The sequence below is a fragment of the Marmota monax genome, unplaced genomic scaffold (genome assembly GCF_021218885.2).
Source record: "Marmota monax isolate L192 unplaced genomic scaffold, Marmota_monax_Labrador192_F-V1.1 WCK01_AAM20220418_F8-fsc00290, whole genome shotgun sequence".
Classification (NCBI taxonomy): domain Eukaryota; kingdom Metazoa; phylum Chordata; class Mammalia; order Rodentia; family Sciuridae; genus Marmota; species Marmota monax.
Genome location: NW_026692628.1, coordinates 393,949 through 421,296, shown reverse-complemented (window position 1 = coordinate 421,296; position 27,348 = coordinate 393,949). Strand labels below are relative to the sequence as shown.

Sequence of the window (27,348 nt, the reverse complement as noted above, 5' to 3'; positions counted from 1 at the left end):
ACAGAAAAAAAATTTTAAAGATCATGACAATACTAAATGCTGATAAAGAATTGGAAAAACCAGATCTCTTAAACACAGCTGGTAAGTACTTAAGAGGTACTTCAGAAAATCTTTGAGCAGCTTCTTAAGAACTGTTACCACACCACCCAGCAACCATATCGTAGAACATCTATTCCAGCAAAAACAAACAAAAAACAACTTATGTTCACACGTTCATATGTACATGAATGTTCTAGTAGCTTCATTTGTCATAGCAAAAATATATATAAGAAAATAATCTACATGCCCTTCCATAAGTGAATATCTGAACAAACTATTATAACAAACATTGCTATAGAGGAACACCAGTCAAAAATAAAAAGAAACAACTATTGATACAGATATTGGGTGAATCTCCACAACATTAGAGACAGAAAAAGCCAATCTCAAAGGTTGTACTGTATGATTCCAATTACATGAGAGTCTCAAAACGGCAAAATTACAGAAAAGGAAAATGGATTAGCAGGTTTCCAGGAGTGGTGAAAGGAGGGTGTGTGTTTGTGTGTGAGACAGGGGCAGCATAAGTCACCTTTGTGTTGATGGAACAGTTCTGCATCTTGATTATGGTGGTAATAACACAAATCTACTCAAGACAAAACTGCATAGAACCACCCATACGCACATTCAAAAATGAAGGCATGGAAAACTGAAGAAATCTGAATGGAATGCGTGCATTTAAATCAATATGCCTGCTTCTGATACTATACTATTGTTATAGAAAATGTTATCTATAAGAGCAATTGGGTGAAGAGCAACTGGGACCACTCTGTATTATTTTTACAATTTGTTATGAATCCATAATTTCTGTATTTCAAAATAAAACATTTAAAAAATTTCCTTTATTCAGAGGTGCCACTTTTGGGAATTTATCCATAATACACTTACATATGTGTACATATGGATGTTCACTATAACACTATAGGGGCAAAAGACTATGCTTAGTCTCAACTCTCTCCAAAGTGGTAAAACAGCTAACATGGGAAAGAGTATGCGGTTGGTTAAAAGAAACATGATATTTACTATATGATAAATGTCATCTCAATTTAAAAAACTGAGAGAAAAAAACAAAAAACAATTTCCAAGATATGATCTTAAGTGAAAAAAGCAAGATGCAGCAGAATGTTAATATTTATTAGAGAGAGAGAAAGAGAAAGATTGATGTATCTGCTTATGTACCTATAGAATAGCACTGGAAGGGTCCTAGGATTATTGGACACAGTTATCACCACCAGAAGAAAAAGTGGGTACCTTTTGAATTTGTAGCACATGAATAAATCAATATTTACTGAGCTAGAGTGCCATTGCTATCACCGTGGTTTTACACTTACAGTAACTACCAAAACACTATCCATCTGGGTGTGATGGCACTCACCTATAATCCCAGTGGCTTCAGAAACTGAGGCAGGAGGATCTAAAGTTTGAGGCCAGCCTCAGCAATTCAGTGAGGCCCTTAGCAACTCAGCAAGATCCTGTCTCAAGATAAAAAAATCGAATGGTCTAGGGATGTGACTCAGTGGTTAAGACCCCTGGGTTCAATCCATGGTACCAAAATCAATCAATTAATATAGAAAAACACAATCAAATTCATTTTTCACTCTAGCTTCCACACAATTATTTTACCACAGTGTCTTTTCCTTTTTCATTTGTTTCTTCTGACACTATATATTCATGTTTACCATAATTCTAACACATGGCCCTTCCTGATGCCACAGTTTCATTCTCCACTCTGAAAGAAGTTTCTCATAAGCAGCATACACTCTATGTTCATCAAAATCCAATCAAGAGACGAAATTACATCAGTAATTGAATAGAGAAAGTTAAATATCAAAAACTGTTATTAAAGATAGTTTACTAAAATGGTAATAATGGATACAGAAATAACAGAGACAAACACTCCCTCTGATTGTAGGAGAGTGTAAGTCACTCCCCTATCCAACTACCCCAGGGCTAAATTTAGAGCTCATTGGAGAGGTCAAGGATGCCAAAAGAATACAAAGTGTAGACAGAAGACACTGGCCAGAGAGAACCGTCTAGTGCTAGCATCTTACCTAGTGATGAGATCCCTGGAGATTGTGAGTTGGGCACAGGCTGTCTATAGGAATAGCTCCCCAAGCAACAGAGAGACTTGTAGGAAGGTGCAAGCTGCAGCTGTTCTATAAAGACTATTGGGGGTGCAACCAGGCCTTCCACATGTCAATCTGCATGCGACCAGATCAAAGCAATGACACACGTGGTCCAGAGAGCGAAGTGCTCTCCCCTTGCCATGGCCTTATCATGTTCTTCCACGACAAAGTCTAACACTGAGCCCACTGACCAAGGAAAGATGCACACTGAGTCCAATTTCAACATCACAAAACAGCACAAAGGGTAGATATGGAGCTGAGACAATCAATTGGTATATTCTACAATCCTGAAACCAAGTGAATTCAATGGGATGAGTGACATAACTGCAACTCCAGAGTTATACAGTGCTGGTGCTATGAAAGTACAGAGGAGAGGAAAAGTGAATTTATAATTATTCCTTACTAGATATGTGTGCCTTTACTTAGTCTTTTGTATGTATTTCATTGATAATGGGTTTCATTTCTTTAGAGACAATCTGATAATTTTCAGATAGGTATATTTCTTAAAGTATCATGTGTGTGGAAAATGAAAATTTGGTTTTCTGTTTTTAATCAGTCATTATCTAGGTTATGATGATGCAAACACATCTCTGTTCAACTGGTTTTAAAAGGATTAATTCTGGTCCAATTTTTTTCTCATATGTGATGTTACTACCAACGGCAAATTGCCTTATGATGCACATAATGTGCACAAGAATAACAAAACACCTGTTATTTAGTATGGACAAATACTAAGATAGATTTACAGATATGAATTTGAGCTGGGTCTTGAAGAGTTTTCAACATATTTTCCAGATAGGAAAGGAACAGTTATGAAGGTATAGAGATGGGAGAAGAAATGGTAGGTAGAGACAACTGCAAAGCAGTGTCTGAAGCCTAAGTCTTTGGGAGGAAAGAATTAAATGAATAAATTATTTGGGTCTTAGGTTTTCAAAGTTAGTGTCTCAAAACAGTTATCTGTGGACTACTTGAGAACCATGTTAAAAACATATTTCTAGGTTAATATCCCTACACACCTGTTTAACAAGTTTGGGACAATCAATCACACAACCATTCCCTTCATGGTATGCTAATGTTCATGATCCACACACCACTATCAGATAAATATTTTTCTTTATTGCTATAGGTCTCCAAAGTCAGTCACACACACACATCAAGGAGCATACAAGATGATTCATTGGGGTGTTGGAAAAAGACATTAAAATACAGTCACATTAAAATTCAGCTTAATTTATATACGGACTGATACAGATGCCGACACTTGATCTGTGTACAAGGTGAACTAAGGGAGAAAGACCTTAAGCCCTCATTTCCTCAACCAGCATACTGTGATAGACAACAGCTTATAGATGTTTCACAAAAACAGAAAAGTGATACCAAAAATGTGTAGAAAAAATTTTTTAAAAAACATAGACAGTAGTAAAAATACATGAATGTGGAAACAAGAAAATGGCAGAATTGACCTCTTTTCTAAATCTAAATTGGCTCTTTGCTAAATTACAAGGTAGAAAGTTATGAAATCAGATAAATAATAACTTTTAGAAAAAAAAAATGCCATGGAAAGAACATTTTGAAAACTATCACTGATAATGTTCTGTGCTTTTGTGGATGAAAACACAAGTGTATTGCCTATCAAAATTTTCATATCTTCAAAACAACTTGGAAATAACTTTCTGAGCTATTAAAAATCTCTAAAACCTCAATACATTTTTTTTTTAAATAAATACTCCAAAGTGCTTCTTTGGGCTTTAGGAAGCCATTTATAAACAAATATATAACTTCAAATTAGTTGCTAGAACAAATGTTGTTAATCTTCCATGAGGTCAAACATTTATTCTCACTGGGACTAAGACTGGAACGCTTTTACTCACCTCACTCCCCTGCTTGGTCCTCACCTGGAGGTTCTGTTGGGACAGCTCAGTACTGACATTAATAGTGAGATTTTCCGTGTAGTATGTTGTGTCTTTTCTACTTGAAGAGTACTTACCCCTTTACAAATTCCCCTTCTATCACAAAATGAAGTTGTTTTTATTATTTGTCTATTTAAAGTTTGGGGAGCATTTACTTAGGTGAACTTACTTTGGGGATATATTCTATGGATCCTGAATAACCTCAAGATGAATGATCTTACCTTGGAAAGAGATTTTAGGTTACAGTGTTATTCTAAAGTCTAGAAATGTGATTTTCTTTCTTTCTTTTTTTAACCTTTGTTTATTGTTGTCTTTTTTAAATGTGGTGTTGAGGATCAGACCCAGTGCCTCACACATGCTAGGCGAGCACTCTACCACTGAGCCATAAGCCTAGCCTCTGTGGTTTTCTTTTTCTTTGTAAATTCTTTTCTGTACCCTGAGATTCAAACATTTGAATATCTTCTCCTCTATGTCTAATGAATATTTCAAAATCAACATTTCAAAACAACTGATCCTTCCAGCTGCTACCATCCCCAAATCTGATCTTTACAGAATCCTTCTCATTCTATTAGGCAGAAACTCCATTCTTGCAGTCACTCAAAAAACTTTTTGGAATGTCATTAACCATTATCTTACACACTGCATCCAATCCATGTACTCTCAAAATATTTCGAAAATCGGACCACTTCTCCTTCTTCTACCAATACCACACTGGTCCAAGCCCCCATCATTTGTTGTTTAAATTATTGCAATATTCAAAGATCTAGTCTCCTGGCTTCCTTGAAATCTTCATAGTGTATTCTTTAATTATAGTCAGCAACTCTTCTAAACTAAATCCTTTCATATCATTCCTCTGCTTAAAATTTCTCCAATGGCAGGGAACGATGGAATATGCTTGTAATCCCAGTGGCTTGGAAGGCTGAAGCAGGAAGATTATGAGTTCAAAGCCAGACTCAGTGACTAGGTGAGGTCCTAAGCAAGCTAGCAAGACCCTGTCCCTAAAGAGTATATAAAAAGGGTTAGGAATATGCCTCAGTGTTTAAGCACCCCTGGGTTTAATCCCCAGTACCAAAAACCAAAATTTTCCAATGGCTTTCCAGATGCATCAATAAATAATTGCCAAGTCTTGCAACAGTTTACAAGGGCATACATTATCTTGTTTCCTGCTGACTTTCTTCCCTCTCTCTAGGTATATTCCTGCCTCAGGGTTTTTGACTACTCCCTGTCTGGAGTGCTTTCTCCCCACATATTTATAAAACTAGCTTCCTCACTTACTTCAAATTACTGTATAAATCTTACCTTATCTGCCTCTAAGCACTATGAGATAGAAAATCCTGCCACTACCTTATCTCAATATAAGCCTAGTCATATCTATCGTGTTCCCCCTTTCACCACTTATTACCATGTAAGACACATTTATTCATTTACTTATTGTCTATCTCTTCACCCTTGATGAGGGTGTGGCCAACATTTTTGTTCACTAAAACAGTGCTTGTCATTGGTGCAAAATAAATGATAAATACTTGAATTGAGTATCTGCTTAGCGTCTTTCCCCCAATGTTTCCTGGAACCTACATGATGCAAGTTCCTTCAACTTAATAATTTTCCTCTGGTATTTGGTACTTGTGTCCTCCTAAATCCACCCCCACACTTCCTCCTCCTTTGGTTCTTCACTTATACACATTTAATAGCCTAGGCTTATCTTCTGTTTTCAACTTGTCTTTGGGTTTTGTTTCCTAGAGAGAGCTACAATTTGGTAAACTGTGGTTATTCCCCCATGCTTTCTCTTCCTTCTTTTTGTTCCCCGCTGGTACCAGGAATTGAACCCAGTGGTGCTTAATCACTGAGGCACATTCCCCAGCCCCCTCTTTAAAAAAATACTTAGTTGTAGATGAACACACAGTATCTTTACTTATTTTCATGTGGTGCTGAGGATTGAACACAGTGCCTCACACATGCGGGGCAAGCGCTGTAACACTGAGATAAAGCCCCAGTCCCCCAACCACTTTTAAAAAATATTTTATTTAGAGATAAGGTCTTGCTGAGTTACTGAGACTGGTTTTGAACTTGTGGTCCTCCTGCCTCAGCCTCCTGAACCGCTGGGATTACAGGCGTGAGCCACTATGCCTGCCCAGACCTCTTTTTCTACATTTTAATACATTTTATTTTCTGTAAATTTTTATTTTATACTGTGATTAAAGTCTTACATGCTTTTTCAGAATTAAAGTTGCCATCCATCTAGACCAGCAATTTCATCATCCATTTCTGAGGGTTTTCTCTCACTTGTAGATGCCATTTTAGTTTTCCATAGACTATTTTCCTTTTGTCTGCTCATCCTCCCTTTTGCACAAGCCAAACTTTGGGATATTTTATGCCATAATAAACTCATGAACAATAGAAACCAGTTACCTTTGTTTCTGTGGATTTGCTGTCAACCAGCAAATTGACCATTTCCTTCACCAATGACTAGAGGAAAATCTCTCTTTCCTCTATTTTCAAGAACTTGTTTTCTCAGAACCTCATGGGGTGATGTGAACTTAGCTCACATGTGGTGTCCGAGAAGGTACTCTGAAGTTGAGTCTTACTAGTACTGCAAATGTGGACTGCATAACTTTTCCTTTAAGTTCATGGTTCTGTGAGATCAAGACTCTTTCAGGAGTTTAGGTCTTTGCTGAAGACCCTATTTCAATTAAGAAAAAATTAAAGACAAGCTCTCCCTTCCCTATGCTGGTATAATCAAAACGGTTATATACATCCTACTGATTCTAGTCTCCAGCCCCATAGCAACTGCTCTGTCCAAAAAAAGGTAGTTAGCAGATGGAATACAAAAGTTTCACGGGAGGGAGCTTAAGACACACAATAAAGCCATCTCCCTAGGGCCCTGTTTAAGAAAAAAGTATAACCAAATTTAAATATGGATGGAAAAGGGTAAATATAGGTTGACAAGATGACAACAGTAATAGTCCAAAACTTGTGACGATAGGAGAGGTTGTAGGAGAAATGCAATATGAATGGATATGTCCTTGATTAGTGACAAGACATTTAAAACACTTAATAGAAGGAAAGAAAGAAATGAAGCTTCTTATATGTATACATATTTGCTCAGAAAACAGTGGGAAGTCCATGACTTCTGTTTCCTCTGTCAAGAAAAAGTAAGGGCACTTCTGAGTGAAGACAATGGAGTAAAATTGGATCCATTTGGGTCATAACAACCTAAAGGACTGGCAAAGAAGTGAAAGAGGAGGAAAGATTAGAAATAAAACCAATCACCAAACAACAAAAAGTACACAACTTCACACTAAAAGTGAAATAAATGGATTCAAGTAAGACTTGGATTAACGACAAGCTCTCCCCTCCATATTCTGGTATAATCAAAAGGTTATATATATTCTATTGATTCAGAATAGCATCTAACCTACCTAAATAAGGAAAGTTAACAGTAGCCTAAGAATTGTTAACGCAAAATCCAACACATGAGGAAACAAACCCACAGAAGTAAAAAAAAAAAAAAAACAATGAAAACCAAAAACTCCAATAAAAAAATATTTTGTTCCCATCAGTATCTCCAGGAATCCGTTTTCTAGCAACCTGCATTTAGTTCAGGAAGCATTAAGGAGAATGTTTTTAGTAATGAGATGAATATATAACTAGTGACCTCAGTATTGGCAGTTAAAAAACTCAAAAGGAGCAAAAGCCCAGGCCTTCCAACAGTCTTTCCCACACCCAGTAAAACAGCTACAGAACTGGCAATATTTACTGCCAAAAACCAGCCTCATAAGAAAGCAAAATGGGGAAGTAAGACTACAGAAGATGCTAGACTGTCAAAAAGCCATATGTAATAAAAGTAGTCCTCTATCTGTATCATAATCGGAATTTTATTTAAACAAATTTGGTTGTTTGGGGGGGGGGTACTGAAATAACTTAATCATCAATATTTTATTAATTCATTTCCAAATATCTAAATATAAATCCACTCACTGTCTCCATATAAAGCCCAAGTTTTTTGAGGATGGATCCTTTCAGGTTCATGTTCCCCAATTACCTCATCCTCCTTGTTGCTATCTCCCTTGTCACTGCTAGTCTCAACATTCTCAGTTATTTCAATACTCATGTAACCACAAAGATCCTTCACTCATCTCAAAGACCACCTCCTCCTATCAGTCATTTTCAAGGTTTTGACTTTTTCTCTTTGATTTTAGATACTGCTGGTATCTTCGTTTCACACATCCCATTCTGACCATATCCTTTTCTCATCTTTCAGGCTCATTTCACTGAAGCTTTTAGTTCACAGGATAGTGCTACTTTCTCATACCCATCACATCCCGTCCAAGATTTATTCCTCAAACTACATATCACCTTGCAAATGTCAATTCCCTGGCCTGCTTCTACTTCCACTAGAAGTCAAAAACCCAACTGCAATCCCCTACACCTATAATCAAGCAGCTAGAGAAAAACCACACCAATGGTTTGTCAAGCTTTGCTTAAATCGTGACCACTTCTTAAGGATACAACACAGTTCCAATTACTGCCATATTTTCCCATTACATTGGAATTCTCACATAATTTCTTTTCTTACCTCAAATTCTTATATCAACTTTCATTAGCCTTAAACAACTTTATTGTGCAATCTATTTTGTCTTTACTGAGTGGTGCATTATGAAATAAAAATACATCATCTAAGAATACAAATGTTAAGACCATTTTATAGTCAAAACATAAACTTTAGTAATACTTAGTTGTGTTAACATGAGCCATGAGCAATTTCACTCAATCTCCCCCAATCATTACACACACTGACATGATACTTTCAAACTATTTCATTTTAAAAACCAATGTTTATAGTCGGGAGTGGTGGCGCACACCTGTAATCCCAGTGGTTCAGGAGGCTGAGGCAGGAGGATCATGAGTTCAAAGTCAGCCTCAACAAAAGTGAGGGGCTAAGCAACTCAATGAGGCGGTCTCTAACTAAAATACAAAATATTGCTGAGGATGTGGCTTAGTGGTCAAGTGCCCCTGAGTTCAGTCCCCACTGTCCCCCCCCAAAAAAAACAACAAATGCTTATATTATTGATCAATTTAAAAAAAAAGATAAGTATCACTGCTATGTTTAGTATTAATATTAAACTCCATGAAGGCAGTTCTTGTGTTAGAAAACATTACTACATTTTATCACAGTGAAATAGTGACCCAACATGTTCCCATTTGAAATTTGTTGGCCAGTTAAGTATATAGGTCAATAAAATACCCAAATGTGGCAACAGAATCCCTCAGATGTCTTCTGCTTCATTATAGTCTCGGCTCTATTTATATTAGTTATGTGGTAAAGGTGAGCATTCTCTAGATGAGGCTGGATTGTAAACTATAAATTCTGTGCCAAAGGATCTACAAATAATCATTAGGCAGACTCAAACACACAGCCTTCTCCAGAGCTGTTTTATAATTTCTTTTACAGTCATTTAAGAAAGCTGAGAGCAAAAAAGGAACATTTACCATAAATGTTGATCACTACACTATTAAACAAAAAAAAGAGAAGTGTTTTAGGAAATGAGAGGAAAAAAGCTTATTTGTCAATGTTCTGTTATTTATAATTAGCACCTTTGAGCCTAAAATTAAAAAAAAAAAATTCAACAGCATTTACAACTCATGTTCTGTTTCAGTTATGTGGATGCTCATCCAAAAGCAGATGAACTAAAGAATAGAACAGCATAATAAAATATGTACTTAGTGGACACTTATGAATGGAATGAAAATTAAGTTTGCATGGAGTCCATTAAAGTCTTCCATTAAAGGAACTGGGGGTTGTGGCTCAGTGTTAGAACACATGCCTAGCATGTGTGAGGCCCTGGGATCGATTCCCAGCACCACATTAAAAAAAAAAAAAAAAAAAAAAAACCCTAAATGAACAAAATAAATACAACTAAAAATATATTTTTAAAAACATCTTCATTAAAAATATCCTGATGCAGAAGATTCAATTATTGACACTGCCAATATGATGCTATTAATAATTTTGATTATACGGAAATAAAATCTGTTGTAAAATTTATTATATTATTGTTGTTTATTATGTCAAAACCAGGGCAAGCTATAAAGGTAATGAAATACACTTAATACTATTGCAATAACATAGAACATATGGCCATAATCAAACTAAGTTTAGTAGAGCATGAAGTTTGGTACCTTCAAGAAAACTATGATTCTCTAAATTATTTACCTAATTAATGGGCAAGGAGACTGTAAATGAATTTAACTCATTAGCTTTCAAAGTGAAAACTTATATTTATTTCTAAAACAGAAATATTATGCTTGACAAATATTATAAATCAACACCATGTAAAGACAATATCCCAATGTACAATGTTTCTGTCTTCGTGGTATTAGGGAAAAGAAAAAAATATTTTTAAATATATGTTTTAATTTAAAAAATACTTTTGGTTGGTGATAAGGGGGAAGGTGGAAATATCCCTAAGATTTTTAATGTAAAGTACTACCAAATGCCTTATTTACTTAATCTGTATTCATGAATCACTTTTCTTGGGAAAGAGTCATCAATTGGTGATTAAGCAATCAATCACAGTGGGCTACTATAATATAAAGAAACTGCATTAACTTTGTAAGTACTATAACAAACTTAGGGGTTAAGTAGCTCTTAGTATTTTTAAAGTGGCTACAAAAGGAATTCAACAGCAAATAAATACTTGGAAGGGATAGATCACTTGCTTAAATTTAAAATATTATCACCTCACTTTTTGAATTTTGGCAATAAAACTATTTTATTTCATTAGCTTTGTTCATATAAAAATGCATACTGCATTTCAGCAGATGGCATATATTTAAAACTTCTAAGATACTCCTATATAAAAACTACCTAATATACAAGACCAAACACAATGACCTAAAAGTATTATTACTAGATATAATTCTTTACAATTCTATTATACATTTTCATTTTTCCTTAGTTATTGTGCCACATACAAATATGTAAACAATACTGAGTTCAGCAAACTTTCAAACATGGCGATGAATACGCCAGAACATTTAGGACACGGTATTTCAAAACTTCCTAATCATAATCTTAGTTTAAAACAAATTCAGTCATTCTTCCCTTTTATTTCTAAAGTTACTACTATGAGAATCAACATGATTCTCAAATCTAAGTGAATAAACAGTGAAAATCCAGTCTAGTCACATCAGTGTAATCAATTTTTATTTTTTAAAGAAAAATAGCAGCCACCAACTTTTTGAGTTGAGAACATATTTCTACAATTCCTATTTTATTTTATAAATTATTTCTCTTTAGCATTCTACATAAATCTTAAACAGGCAGACCAAAATTTTCTTTATTAAGAAACATGAGCATGTATTATGTTTGTGTAGGTATGTGTGTAGGCTTTCATAAAAATTTATCTGGAAAATAAACTTCAAGTTATATTTTACATTTAAATAAGCATTTTAAAAACACAAAATTTAGAGCTGAAGGTTTAACTCAAGTGAGCACTTGCCTAGCGTGTACTAGGAGAGTTATAGGGAGCTGGGAACACACTAAACCAAAAGCATTAAGTTTAAAGCCACTTTCTAAGCCATTAATTTTGACCAGTTTTAATATAAAATATACTGTTAAATCTCAAAGAATTTCATATACTTTGACAAATATTCCCTTCCCACCCTCCAAATAAGAACACTGTTATCACCTTAATTTTGTTAGGAGTCAAAAAAATTTTATTTAGGAAAAATATTCCCTTCAGTGTTGATTAGACAGTGAATTTTATTTGAGTAATTTACTCTTGTGCAGACCAATTCAAAGTATGCCTCTTTTCATAAACAATCTGACTCATTCTGCATGGCAGATAAGAAAATTAATACTTCTTTCTACCTTAAAATTCAGATTTTCCTCATTATGAATTATTCCTGTATGGACTGCTATTGTGCTATTGCTAAAAACAGAGTTAGTAAGGAAATGAACACATGGGAAACAAACCATAAAGCTATAATACTAGTTAATAATAAAATATATTAAACATTATTTAAATATTAAACAGCAAAATAGTCCTTCTATATTAAATAAATAAGATTTTAATTTGTCATTTGGGAATATAGGTCAATACCACAATAGGAGGGATGGTCTAGTGCAAAGAGTGACCTCACACAAAACACACCCACACACATTAGAAAAGGAGAATGAGGTGGAAACACAACATTTAATACTGGTTTTGTTTTCAAATAACAAATTAAACCAGTGATTCTCCTTCCTTCTTGCATTTTAAATTACCTCGAGAACTTCTGAAAAATACTGAGTTCAGGTCTCATCCCAGATAAATTGAATGAGAATAGGCATTTAGTCACAGATATTTTTTCAAAACTCTCCAAGTGATTCCAATGTTCAGTGTTCAGATCTATTGATTGAAATCTACGTGCTTCTTTCTTATTGTTACTTGACTCAGAAGACTCCAAGGAATAAAGAAACAAAAGCCCTCCTTTACAGTCAGAACACACTAGGGTATCTCCAGTTAATAGTAACTTATGGGTAAGTCAAGTTTATTAATGTGCTCTTCATTTCCATTAAATTATCTACTTATGCCTCTTTCCCCTGTTAATTCTGTATTCCCAAACTCCAAGATCAAGTATCGTCAAACTACGTTTCTGTATAATAAACCAGTTACAATGAAAATACATCACTCATTCATGCATATAAATATTTACTGAATGCCTACTATGTGCAAGGCACTGTCTTAGGTGCTGCTGTAGAACTGAGTCATGGGAGAATAAATAGTAATTCACTGAGAGTTTTGTTTTGTGGGGTTTTTAGAATTAATCATTATAAAATTAATTACATGGACCTAAATAAGGGAACAAATGGTCAAAGAGAGAAAAAGTAACCCAAGTGCTTTAAGTACATGGAATAGCATATTTGTACTTTTCCTAATGTTCCATACAATATTTCCAGAAGCCTTTGAATATACATAAGGAAAATTCAAAATAGAAAAATAAACCTTGTTCAAAGATGTTAATTTTAACCACACTCTGTATCAAGTAAATTTCATGTATCAGTATAAATACCAAAAATCTTTATGGAAAGGTAGTCCATGTCCACTTGTAGTAGTCTTAATAAGTAATCTTACATAAAAATATTACAGATTCTAGTACATGTCTATTTCATCATGGAGTTTACACAATACATAATTTGAGAACAGATTCATATGCTGAGAAATTCTAATGTGAACAAATTGAGTTTTCTTTTATCTTCAGAAAGAGTAGATGCAAAGAAAGGGGGAAGAAAATGAGAGCAGAATCTGTTCAAACCTAATAAACATACTAAAATTTAATAATTTAAAATGCTGACTGCTTTTCTTTTGGAGAGCCTTGTGAATTCCCTCTGAATAATATCTTATTTTTATTATTGATAAGGACTTTTGTCATTACTTAAAATATAAATAATAATTGCTTCTCATTTTAAAGACAGCATTAAATTTCAAAAAATGACTAGAGAATATCAGCTTGATAAGAAAGGGCTAAATGTTTATATATATATTTTTTAAATGTTAAAGAGAGAATCACTGTGAAAAAAAAATGACATAAGAAAATGGTCAGCAACAGTTCTAATGGTAAAAGCAATTTAGGGGAATTAAACTTCCCAGGAGTTTTTAAGAAGTAAAAGATTGAAAAAGAAAAAAAAAAAAAAAGACTCCAGGACCTTGAATGCAACACTCTGTCTAAAGTAGAGAAATAGTAAAATATGTTACTAAGTTAAAATATAGGTTTTACATTTTATACCATATTGAATACACACAAAAATACCAGTGTTTTTTAATCTTGTTTCTGTTCAGACACTTAAGCAAATGATCTTTGGTGCCCGGAAGTTTACCAATAGTTAGGGATAATGGAAGATAAAGAAGTCCAAAATTGACAAAGAAGACTCAAAATCCTATACCATATAAAATAACAAGAAAGTTAAACTGCAATGGTGCTGATATATACTTTCCCTCAAATCATACTCTAGCTTCCAAAATAAGCTGCTATATAGCCAATCATGTTTTTAATTTGTGTTTTGAGATTTTCCAACAGGAAAGGTATCACAAATAGAAATATATCATTCTAAGATTTAAAATTATCAAGTGAGAAGAATGTACATTCATCAAATGTATTCATTTATAAGAAGTCTTGAAAAGGCTGAACAGTCAACCAAAGCTGAAGAACTGTTGTGGATTTTTCATTATTTCTTTTTAAATAAAGAATACATGTAGACATAGCATACATACAGGTTGAAATTTTGATTCATTCAAAATAGTCACATCCCTTTGCTTGGTTTTTGAAGTTCCAGAGTCTAAAATTTAATACCATTCATAACACAGTATTTTCAGTAAAAGGAATTATAGAGCAATGAAAAATCAGAAGCAAGATGGCTTAGAGAGCCTTATAACCTCTAAATATACACACATTTATAACCTGTATTTATTTTCTAAAGAAACAAATTTTAAGTAATGCTAATTTAACCAATAGAGAAAAAACTTCTATCAAAATATACAATTTCCATTACAGACTAGAAGGCTAATATTAAAAAAATAGTTATAAGCCAAAAAGTTTGCTTATATGGATGACAGGCATCATCCTTTTGAAGCAAAAGCATCAAATAAGGTCTTATAAAAGATTGATCTGTGACCTTCTTCATTTATAAGTTCCTGATAAATTCATAAAGCTTGAGTCTTTAGATCAAGGTATATCCATGCTTCTTAATCCAGACTTTTAGAGATGGAGGAACCAAATAAGTCAGAATCTCAAGTGGGATTTATGCTTTACCATGTACCTGAAAGACAATTTTACAATAGGTTATAATTATTACACGAGTTTCAGAATTTTTTAGAATATTATACACAAAAATAAGTTGATATTTTTAAAAACTTAAAATCAACAGTGGAACAAGATGTTTTGTTTTCTAAGAGACTAGCAACTTGATACTACAACCTTTGAAATATAAAGACTTTTGAATTAAGCAAGAAACATTCTTTTTATTAAATTCTATAACCTAAGACTCTAGCTAGGAAAAATGTTTCTCTTTAATATATTATCAGTTATAATCATATTATGCTACTTCAATCACCTGACTTTGAGAAAAACTATAAAATCCAGTGAGAGACTTACACCGAAAAAGTAGTAGATTTTAAGGAACATCTCATCTCAAGAGAACAACAGATTTAGTAGTATTAATTTGATCATATGCTCTTCTTCAATTTGTCAATTAATAAAGTAAAGAACTTCAAAACTCTATTTATACTAATTAAAATAAAATTTAAAAATTCATTTCTTTTCATGATTTTCCCATAACCCAAATAAACCCAGAGTTAGAGACCTTTTAGTTCTTGGCATCACTAATGCCAAGAACTGGCATCACTTAATCCATACCTCTTGGATAGATACAAAATGTGGTTCAGAGAGGTCAGATAATTCATTGAACAAATAACAAACTGATACACACCTATGTTTTGACTCAGAGTTTATTGTTTCTTCTAATAGACTAAAAATCTTTTTTTTTTTTTTTTTGTACTTTGTATTTTTGGCACTGGGAATTGAACCCAGGGGGGCTTTACCACTGAGCTACTTCCCCAACCCTTTTTTATTTTTGTATTTTGAGACAGGGACTCACTAAGTTGTTTATGGCCTCATTTAGTTGCTGAGGCTGGCTTTGAACTTGCAATCTTCCTGCCTCAGTCTCCACAGTCTCTTAGATCACAGGTAAGCACCGCTATATGCCCTGCTTCTTCATCTATTTCTAAAGTCAATATATCAAACATATTTGTTAGTTATCTATTAGAGATCAACATCAAATTACACAATGCTCAAAAAGAAGGGAATGAAGGAATATGGTTCACAACTTTTAAGAATCTTAAAATTTAACCAAGGAGACACAAAAATTACTACAATAAAGTAAAGGTAAGTATATTTTAGGATCAGAATTACCTATCCAATGTTTCCCAGAACCGTAAGAAAACTGGTCTATCCAAATGACGTTTGTGATAACTGAGTTCTAACACTGTTACATCCCATTTTTGAACGTTTGGATCTAGACGAACTTCGTCATACTTGAGATGAAAGGCTTTAACTACACAGGAGAAAAAAAAAATACTACTTTTTACTCAAACTATAATCAACATTATAAAACATTTTATGGAAGTATAAAAATATTATCCACCACATACACAAACTAGAACAACAAAAAAAGACCTCCTTTTCCACCAACTGAAATTATATCATAAACAAAGTAATCTTTTTAAATTTTTTTATTTGTTAAAGTGGTCTTTTAAAATATATGTTAAACATGCAATGTCATAAAAATGTTCAGTTTGACAAATATTTAGTGAGGGCTTATATATGCCAGCTACTGGGGACTAAAATGAAGAATAAGGTAAGATAAAATGCATATGACTCAGTAAGGAATAATAAGAAAAAGACTATTCAAACACACCATAATCAGGGTACTTGGAGTTTCTCAGAGACCATGAATTCAGAAAAGGTTTTCATTGTCAGTGATGTTTATCTAACCTAAGACCTAAAGGCCAAGTGAGAAGCAAGCAGAGAAGAAAAGTGACCCATTATCAAGAGCATACTCAAAGAGAAAATGGCTTAGTCTAGGATAAGCATAACAGAACTGCATCATGAAAAGTATAATATAGGGAAAGGATAAGGGATAAGACCATATAAGTCAAGAGCAATGTTGGGCGTGTAGGCCATATTAAAAGACATGGATATCACCAAAAAGCATTAAATAGAATCTACCACAATTTAGTAATGTAGAGGATAAAGAGACGGAGTTCTTTGTATGGGTAGAAGACACATGGATGGCAAGAGGAAGATTCAAGAAATCAGGGAGAGGGGAAATGGGAATAGGAAAGACAAAAGAATGAATCATATATTACTTTCCTATGTTCGTATATGAATATATGACCAGTGTAACTCCACATTATGTACAACCACAAGAATGGGAAGTCTTACTTCATACATGATATGTCAAAATACATTCTATTGTCATGTATAACTAAAAAGAACAAATAAAAAATTTTTTAAAAAAGAAAAAAGATATCAGGGAGAATAGGACTTAGTAAAAAGTGGTGAAAAGGGAGAAAATATATTTGTAAGTAAAGATGTATCTAGCATATAGTTAGTGCTTACTATATATTCTGCACTTTTCTAGGCATTAAGGATATAAACTTACAATCTTTCTCTATCCCTGACAACCAGCTGAATCATACCAGGTAGTTTATTCTTGTATTTGCAGTCAGTTTACCATCACTGGAGATGTTACGCATGCACTTACACAAAATGTTTTAGATTTTTTTCCTCCAATTTTTTAGTTTTCTTACTACTCTATGATTTTTACTTTTTTTTTTTTTTTTTAATTTTAACAATCATCACCTAGTGTCAGAGCCTTCCAAAGAGACAACAAATGACTTTGTAAATTTTTTGGTAGTACCTTGATGAATTGCTTGTTCTGGCATATTGGCTTTTAATATTAACAACTAATTAAAGGTCAATTCTTGATGGAAATTTAAAATGCATAATTTGTACGGGGAGGGGAGTATTGTTTGTAAATTACTTTCTTTTAGAAACGGAAGTCTCTTCCTCAAACACAAATTATTCATTCTGAATTTAATTAAACCAATTCACAAAAAGGACTATGTGAAGTTCGGAAAACTCATTAAGAAGTTGTCAATTTAGAAATTTTTAAAATTATGAATTAAATATAATCCCACAATTTCAATACTTTCTGTTCTACTTACTGCATGTTTTACTTTTCTAATTTGCTTACTGATTTGTTTTAAATCCTTCTTTAAAATATGTTAAAAATAGTTACTTTTTAAAAAAATGACTTATCTCAAGCCATAACAATCTATATTTTCCTTTAGTAATTTCAATAGTTTTAATTTTGATTGTTATTTATTTTTCCACCAAAATAATTTAAATTAAAGCTATAAATTAAAGTCCAAAAGTTCGATCCTCAGCACCACATAAAAATAAATAAATAAAGATATTATGTCCAACTACAAGTTAAAAAAAAAAAAAAACTGAGGACAAGAAATAGTTTGAGAATGAGGAAGAGAGTAAGACAACTGATTCTTTTTGGAAAAGGCTGAGTTCAAAGTACCAATGCAACATCATCAAGGAGTTACCTCACAGTTAGTGAGATGGCCAGAATATCAAGCCAGAGACATAACTTTTAAAAAAGAGAGATACAGATGGAGGCTGAAAGACCATAAGAAAAAGTTGAGAATTAAAAGAAAATAAGAACATAAATGTACAGTTGCTAGCCAGAGAAAAAGTACCAAGAGAATGAGATAAAGTATAGCAAGTACTTTAAAAAGAATATTTTAAAAAGGAAGAAATACGTGAGCGAGTCAAATTCTGATAGGTCAAAACTATCCAATATCTAGGTCACTGGTGACTTTGGTGGGAACAGTTTTTAGCAAGAAAGAATCAAAATACAAAGGATTGACAACTAAACAGAATGTAAGTTAGTAAAAACAATACTTTAAAAAAATGGAAAGTGTGAGGTCAAGAGTAAGGGTTCATCCTGTGGATATTAACTAAACACTTCCCTGTATCAGGCACTTTTCTGTGTTAGAGTACAAAGGAAAGAGAATAAAGCAGAAAGTACTCTTCTGTCATGAAACTTGCATTCTGGCCAGTGGAGACTTAGAATAAAGATATAAAAATTAGATGATGTTAAGCAACTTTAAGTGCTCTCAAGAAAATAAAATAGCTTAAGAGAGCAAGTGGGAGTAGGTGAGAGCAATTACAAATAGGATGGTCAGAGGAGAATTCTGTGAAGACAGAACACAAGCTGAAATCTCAATGAAGAGAAAAAGCCAATCTTACTACAATTATTCAAGATGATGGGAATAGATGAAAAAATTCACAGGCATTTTAAGTACTGATATACAGTTCTGATTAGCAAAAGCCAACTCATTTGATAAACTGGTTATCAATTTTAATCAAAGCATATGGATGTATAGTAATTATTAATGACTTTAAGATACCCCCCAAAATAATTACTAATGTTGTAGGACAGGCAACATTCACTTTCAGATATAACTACACAGAAAATATTAATGTGTAAAACGAAGTTTGAAAAATATTTCACAGGTGTTTAAGTTAATATTATGCTACTTAATAACAATCCATTAATATACACATCATATATGCAGAACCAAAAAGAACATTTCTACATTGGATAAGCAGTAAATATACAGAGAACCTTACTTTTAGCAAATATGTCAACTGGTGATCCATCAGGCAAAAGCCATGGCCAACCTTTGAACTGCCAAGCAGGACCTTGCACAAAAACTGCTACAACTCGGTCCCTATAAGTAGAAAGGGGATTGGGAGAGAGGGGGCATAGGAAGAATATCTCAAATTTGACCTTAGTTAATGTAAATCCCTAAGGAAAGAGTTTCATAATTATCCATGTGATATAATCTCCTATTAATTCTTCTGAAGATACAAATATAGCAAAAACATCACCTTAACTTTTCAACCTGAATTTTAATTACCACTAGACCACATTAATTACTGTACGTCCTTTTCATGCACCTAAGTCTTTCAAACATAATTATACAAACAGTAGTTTTATGTCAACTTTTTAGTTTTTGCTTATATTAATTGGAATAGGGGCCCACTTTTTCATGGCAACAGGGAATACTAGTTAATCTATTAACTGAAAAAGATGTAGTTTTAAAAGGAAGTAATTTAGTATTCAAATACATCTTAAAACATTTTACTTTAAGTAAAACATGACAGTAACTTGCCATTTTTGACAATCTTATTTTTCAGTTCTTCCAATATGTGGGCAGAAATCTGAAGACACAAACTTCCTTAACTTTCTATAACTTTTCCTACTGTTTTACAATCATTTCATTCACTCTAAATGTTGTAAATTAATTTTTCAAAGTAACTTCTCTTTCCAACCATTCCCAACCATCCAAATTAGTTTTCTAGGAAAGAATAAATCTATTTCTAAGCCCTCATATTTCATTATTTTGCACAATATTTAATTAATTGGAGAAAATATAACTACTGCCATAAACAACGTAAGACTACAACTAAAGAGGTGGGAACAAAAACCATCAATAATAATGATTAACCTTAATGACAGTTACTATGGGACAGTGCTGTTTTGAGCACTTTACACATTACTCATGTTAATCCATTTAATCTCCAAACCAATTTGCTGAAGTGAATGCCAGATACCCCCATTTTACAGATGGAGAACAGAGGGTATTAGAGAAAAGCCCACAAAAGGCAAAGAAAGAAAGGAAGGGAGAGTAAGAGAGGAAGAAAGAGAATGAAGGAATAGAAGGAATAATTAATCTTGAGCAATGGATATGATATTTGCTCCCATTTGAGGACTGATAAACCATTAGAACAGTCATTTGGCATTATTATTATAGAAACAGCATGGCTTTGCAACTCCTTGTAACAATCTTAGAAATGCAGACTACACTTTGAAAATCACTGCTTTAGATGAAGATTCTGTATATCCAACCAAACATTAAACCAGGGTTACCTGCTATTCAATTTAAAAACCTACAGCGACTGTCAAGGTCGATATGAAAAACCACAACCTTAAAATTCTTATTCTACACAAGATGTCTGAGGCTAAAATTCGATCTTAAGTAAACAAAATTTCTACATTCAGGGATACATGCCCCAAACTGTTAAAAAACATCTTTAATAAAGCAACATGTTATTAAATAATCCCTAAATTTTACAACCTAATTTGTCCCATGTATAGGTGAAAGATCTATTGGTACCAACGAAACTAAAGGGAATTTTTCTGGACAGAGGTCACCTACATCCTATTGGGTCTCACAGAATTATCGGGAAAGCAATATAATATAAATGCTACCCAGTCTCCATGAATTCTTGAAAGGATAATTAAAAGAAGACAAGGAAAATACTAATTCTACCTATGACACCAATGATAAGACTCTAATACATATAATTTTATAGCACTGTGATGACACCTGTGCACATTCTTGGAATTATTTTCTCTATATAATGATATCCTGTAAACATACAATACAGAGTCTTAACCTTCCTACTAGTTTTAAGCTTAGTATCTGAAATTCTCATCTTACTCACTTTATATTACTCAATTATCTGTTACGTACTGGAAAGAATTCTAATAAAAGAATCCTTTACTCTTTTATAATTTTTTAACATAATAATATTCTCAATGTCATGAAATCCAAAACTGAAAACCAACAATTACTTCAAAGGTAAATTTCATATAATGTGCCATATGTTCTTTGTATCACAAAGAAACTCTGAGGCTTCAAATTTTTACTCCAATTTAAATTAATTAAACTTTATGATAATTTGTAATATCTGATTTTATAGGTATTTTAAATTATAAATAGCTTAATATTTTGGTTAAAAGACATTTTAAATAACTACATACTGATAAAAAGAGCTGACCATGTTATTCTTTTCAGTAAATTATGCCCTTACTATGCCATTATTTATATCTTACCAGAAAATCTAAATTCTCCAAATCAAGATTTTAAAATAAAGGACCTTAAGATAACATTAATCTATTTGTTCTGTCCTTTTTAAAAGCTAATCCAGAAAAAAATAAACAAGTAGAATTTTTTATACTCTAAGTTTTCATAAGTTAGTGTGGTTCTTCTTATAAAGAAAATAAAGTTTAGCAATTCAAAATGTAAGTTTGTTTAGGTATTCCAAGAATATTAAAATTAGTGGTGACCAAATTAGATCTGTATATATTAACAGACTTTTGTTTAGAGCTCATAATAAAATCTAATACTTGTTCAATTTTTAAAAATCAATACTCAAAAAAATTAAATGAATATTAAAAAAAATATAGAGACAATCTTACCAATCTTGAGGCATAAGTTTAAGAGGCTGGTCTACAACTCTATAAGGTACTGTGACACTAATTGCAGTGCCCCCTGGTTGCATCTGATCTTTTCTTCTCTGTATTAGTGTTTCATTTTCTCGTTGACATCCTTGTTTCTTCTTTTCATCTGATGGAACAAATCTTAGCAAAAAAGTGAAAAAAATCAAATGAATTCAGTGTGGTAATATAAGAAAAATTTATATTTTAAATAATTTCTAAACATCAATGTTTTAAATGCTTACTTTTAAATAACCAGCCCTGTGGTAAAAAAAAAATAAAGCCTGGACAGTGTGAATCTTTCCTTTGTATGCCAAATAGAACTCAGACACACACAGATCACAATTTTTGTGTATATAAAAACACTATTCATATTTATTTAATGAGCACTTAGCATTTTCCACACTGATCCTTGGTTTCTCAAATGCCATTAGAAGACAACTTTGTGATAAAGGGAAGCTTATTTAAAAATCAAAAGATCACCTAAGAGAAAGATGATTTCTGGGGTTGGTTAGACACTCTTCTTCACTGGAAAACTTAGCCTATCCTGGAGCTTCACAAAACACCCTATTTACGTTTTATGTATGCTTCAGCAAAATTAAGAAAATATCACCGAACTTCAGGACTGCTTTGAGACTTTAGAGTAGGAAAATCAGTGTATGCCAAAAGTTCACTTAAGTTAACACCACTAATACTATCTTACTATATGTCCATTGTACCCCCAATAGATATTTTCAAAAATAATCTAACATTCTGGAAAGCTGCTGCCACCTCCAAAATTTGCTAGAGTTCATGAGCATTCTAAATGAGCATCATTTATTACTTAGAACATAGTTCCTCCTATTCACTGCAACAAGTATCATTTTACTTCAAAATTTTAGGAGACATGAAATGAAAGGTCTTGTAAAAGGGCAAAGAAGATGCATGAGATACTGCATCTGACAGAGTCCCTTGAGAATTTTCAATACCACATACTGGATTCATCATATTAATTTTGTAGTCATGAAAATTTTTAGTACATGTTGATAATGGTAATAGTAACTTCTTGTCTAAACTGACTATTCTCACATCCATTTTATATCTGATGAAAAAGTTAACATGTTAACATGCCCATATCATTTCAGAATTTCTTCCGGATAAACATTTGCTCCATATAGATTTTGGTTATTTTATTTATTAATCAAGCCCACAATGAAAACATCAAATACAATACTAATGCCTGGAATAATAAAACACTATTTCATAAACTAATTTTTCTTGCATTGTTGGAAAGTAAATTCTAACAAAGTCACAACTAACAAAAACATTAAGTGAAAAAAATATGTAATACATTGTCCTGTAAATTATACAACATAAATAGTTGTCCTTTTGAACTATGTTCCAGATATACAGAACAAAAGGATCTTACTTCTAATAAAAAGATGCTTTTTCTTTAATTTTTCTCAGATAGATGAGGCTAAAATTATTTAAATTCCTAAATATAATAGTGTAAGTCTCTCTTTTATGACTTCTAAAATATAGTATGAATCTATAAAATTATTTATGAGAATATAAAATTACTTATAAACTTTGATAATAATGAATTAAAAATATAAATGAGTGATCTATTACAATATCCAATTAATAAAAAGTCTATTAAACATATAAATCTAATTCTGATATCTAAGAAATAAGAATTATATAGCATCTGCATGTTTACATGTTGGTTGCTGTAAGTTTTATGAAAGCTCAGAGTTTCTCATAATTTTTAAATTAACCAGAGCACTCAACCTTTTTATACACCCTGGTATTTTAATTTCTGATTTTATCAAGGCATTTTCTTATAGTAGCCCTCCCTGTTAGCAGTAGAAAGCAACTTTATTTCAAAATGCTTTTCAGTCTTATTTTTAGTATAAGGTGAATTCTTCTGGAATTTGATTCGGCACCACATGGAGTCTTCTGTAAACCAAGCAATCCATCTTCACTATAATAATAAATTCACCTTTTAAAAAAAATTCCTTTTGTCTTGATCTCAGAAGATAACATAAGGGTAGACTTTATAACCTCTTCTTCTAAACCTAAGCCCACTATTATGATAAGTATACCATAAGTGATCTATACAGATTCTACTTACTCACCCTACTGTAGTTCATGAAATCTAAAATACCAATGACTATGAGACATACTGTTTATGTTGCACCTCGGGGGGGGGGGGGGGGGGTGGGGTGGCGGCTGGGGAACCTGCTGGTTTAACTAGGACAATACTTTAACGATACACTACATAAATCAGTACCATTATCCCTCCAAGAATCAGATGATTCTCTAAATTTGAATTGTACTGCTTGATGTTTTGGTAGGAAATCCTCTCACCTGTATCTGAGGAACAACCTTTCTTAGATTGCATAAAGCATTTGGTGGTTATTTCATAAGAAAATAAGAGATTGAGGTCATTCCTCCAACAAGGAAGAGTTCCCAAGTAATTAAGCATGTACGATATTTTTACTGGCATAAAATTTACATATAATGAAATACACAAATTAGTTTCAACAAATGTATATCCATTCCAATCTAGATAAAGAATTATGCAATTCTTCATCAATTCATTAAGTTTTCTTGGCATCTTTCGGTCAGCCAATCATTATGCTTCACTCAACAGGCAAGTATAGTTTTGCTTTCCACCACCATACACTAGTTTTGCCAGTCCTGGGAATTCATATATACATAATCATAGAGGATATATCCCTTTGTACTTGTCTTCTTTCAATCAACTTAATGTTTCTAATATTCATCCATCCTATGAAGACTATCATTCTCTTTTACTGCTGAGAATCTTGTAAGAATTATACCATGATTTGTTTATTCATTCTTCTTTTGGTGGACAATACTCTAGTGTCTTAATCCATCTGGGATGCTACAATCAAAATACAATAGACTGAGTAGTTTATCAACTATAGAAATTTATTTCTCTTAGTTCTGGTGGCTGGGAAGTTCAAGATCAAGATGCTGGCACAATTGTAGTCATTGTGAGGGCCTGCTTGACAATTCAGTATTTTTTTCCTCTGTGTCTTCATCATGAAAGGGGGACAACAAAACTCTCTGAGGCCTATTTCCTAAGTGTACTAATCCTGTTAATGAGGGCACAGTTTGCATGATCTAATAACTTTCTAAAATCCCTGCCTCATAATGCCACCAAACTGGTAATTAGGTTTCAACATACAAATTTAGGAGGAAAGGAAATATATAAACATTCAGTCTATACCAGGCTGGTTCCAAAACGTGAGTTACTGCAAATAAAGCTAATATAAATATTTTTATATAAGTGCTTGGGTGAATATATGCTTTTATTTTTCTTACTCCTTCCAGTGGAAATATTGGATCACAGGCCATGTTTATTTTTAAAGTAGTTAGTTGTATCATTTTATACTTCCACAAAAAATACATGAACTCTAAGCCTAGAGTTTAGCCTTTCTGATGGGTAGCCATTTGTATACCTTCTTTTGTTTCTGCATATTTTAAATGGGATTCTTTTTAAACTTGATCTATAGGAGTTGCTTACACATTCTAGACACAAATGTTTTGCCAGAAATATGTAATTAGAGGATATTCAAAACCATGAAAACTGCATCAGTACTACCACCTAGCCTGAGCAACTCAAGATGTCATCAATTGGGGCTGGGGCTGGGGCTCAGGGGAAGAGCACTTGCCTCACACGTTCGAGACCCTGGGTTCGATCTTTAGCACCACATAAAAATAAATAAGTGAAATAAAGGTATTGTTTCAACTACACCTAAAAAATAAAATTAAAAAAAAAACAGAAACAATGAACAATCCCTTAAAAAAAAGTCATCAACTATAAGATATAGTCCAGTTTCAGAGAAATTAAATCACAAAAAATAAATGTACATTTTAGCATAATAAAGTACATAATGTTCTACCTAATTAAACCAAGTTATGATCAAAGTGCTATATGTGACAGCATTATTCATTTGCCTACATTAGGTCACTTTCAATTATCAATATATCTAGTTCTATTTACAACTCCATTCTCAGAAATTTCAGTGAGGATAGCAATGATCAGATGAAAGAAAACTGAAGGTGTTGCAGAAAGTAGGGCACAAATTAAGCCTACCAAGTTCTAATCAAATGTCAGTCTTGGGCTGTGGATATGGCTCAGTGGTAGAGTGCTTGCCTGAAAAGCATGAGGCCCTGAGTTCAATTCCCAGGACCACAAAAACAAAAAACTTCAGCCTAAAAATAGCACACAATAGTATTTTATTGGTATATTAATAAAAATTACTACAGTTCTCTAGTTATAAGATGACAATCAATATTCAAATATGAATGAAATAATTTTGGTTTTCTAGGCTACCAAATGTTAAATACATCTCTAGAGGTATATTTAAGCATTTATTTGATCTTAAATTTAATACATATTTATTTCACTATGAATTTATCGTTTTCATTCAAAGCAGCATTCAATTTTCTACAATTTAAAAGCAGCCTTTTTTTTTTTTTAGTATAGTAATTTACATAATCTGCCATCTCCCTACTAGATTTCAGGTCTCTTGAAGATAGAGCCAGTCATTCAGGATATTCATATCAACTAGCAATACTGCTCTTCAGTCAGCATATAGTTAAATAATGGATTAACTGAAAACTCCATGTGAAATAATCATTTAGATGAAATTCTGACTTCTTAAGATTTCTAAGTGTTCAGATGGGCGCAGTGACCTACAATCCCCATAGCTGGAGCCTAAAGCAGGGGAATACCAAACTTAAAGAGACCTTGCCTAAAAATTTGAAATAAACAGAGCGGGGGACTGGGGATGGGGCTTTGTGGCAAAGCACCTTTGGATTCAATCCCCAGTACAAAATTAAAAAAAAAAAAAAAAATCTAAGTATTCTGACTTCCATTCAGGAATTATGACAATTGTATTTATGTACATGTAAAAGGGTTTAAGGAACAGTAAGTTAACATGAGTTAATATTAACATATTATGACCTTTAAAAACTGTCTTGTATTCTGTTTCTGGTATGATAATATGACAGACTTACCTAGTAACTGGAACATTTCCAAAGAGAAAAAAATAAAATTTATTAATTAAGTATAAAAAAATTTTAAAGGCATCTCTGAGCTAGCTACAATAAAGAAAGAATGTTTGGACAAAAATGAGTGACAAACGGAATGCAAAGAAGAATGAATGACATTGCTGTCTGCTAACTACAGAAGTCACTCAGAAACCAATTAAATCTCATCTTTGTTTCTCACATTTCACTAGTCTCCTAGAATAGGAAACTGAGCTTCAAGCCTGCTCAATGTAAGGAATCTAATTGGAGCTCCTTTCCTCATGAAGAGGGACTCAATACAACAGTAAACTAGAAACAAAACTAC

The 27,348-nt window shown here is 32.8% G+C and overlaps 1 protein-coding gene and 1 non-coding gene across 2 annotated transcripts in view; one reads left to right on the top strand and one right to left on the bottom strand.

The window, feature by feature from the left end:
* Window positions 1-11,262: 11,262 nt before the first annotated feature.
* Cdc73 (cell division cycle 73) overlaps window positions 11,263-27,348 on the bottom strand; it is a 118,797-nt gene continuing 102,711 nt past the window's right edge. Inside the window, exons 14-17 of the mRNA XM_046446313.2 lie at window positions 21,960-22,121; window positions 19,322-19,422; window positions 16,025-16,166; window positions 11,263-14,873 (exon numbers count right to left, since the gene is read on the bottom strand). Coding sequence (XP_046302269.1) covers window positions 14,837-14,873; window positions 16,025-16,166; window positions 19,322-19,422; window positions 21,960-22,121 — 442 coding nt within the window. The 3' untranslated portion in view covers window positions 11,263-14,836. The remainder of the gene's footprint in view (window positions 14,874-16,024; window positions 16,167-19,321; window positions 19,423-21,959; window positions 22,122-27,348) is intronic.
* On the top strand, window positions 26,115-26,187 carry Trnaf-gaa (transfer RNA phenylalanine (anticodon GAA)). The gene has a single exon. It is a non-coding gene; the product is annotated as a tRNA-Phe (tRNA).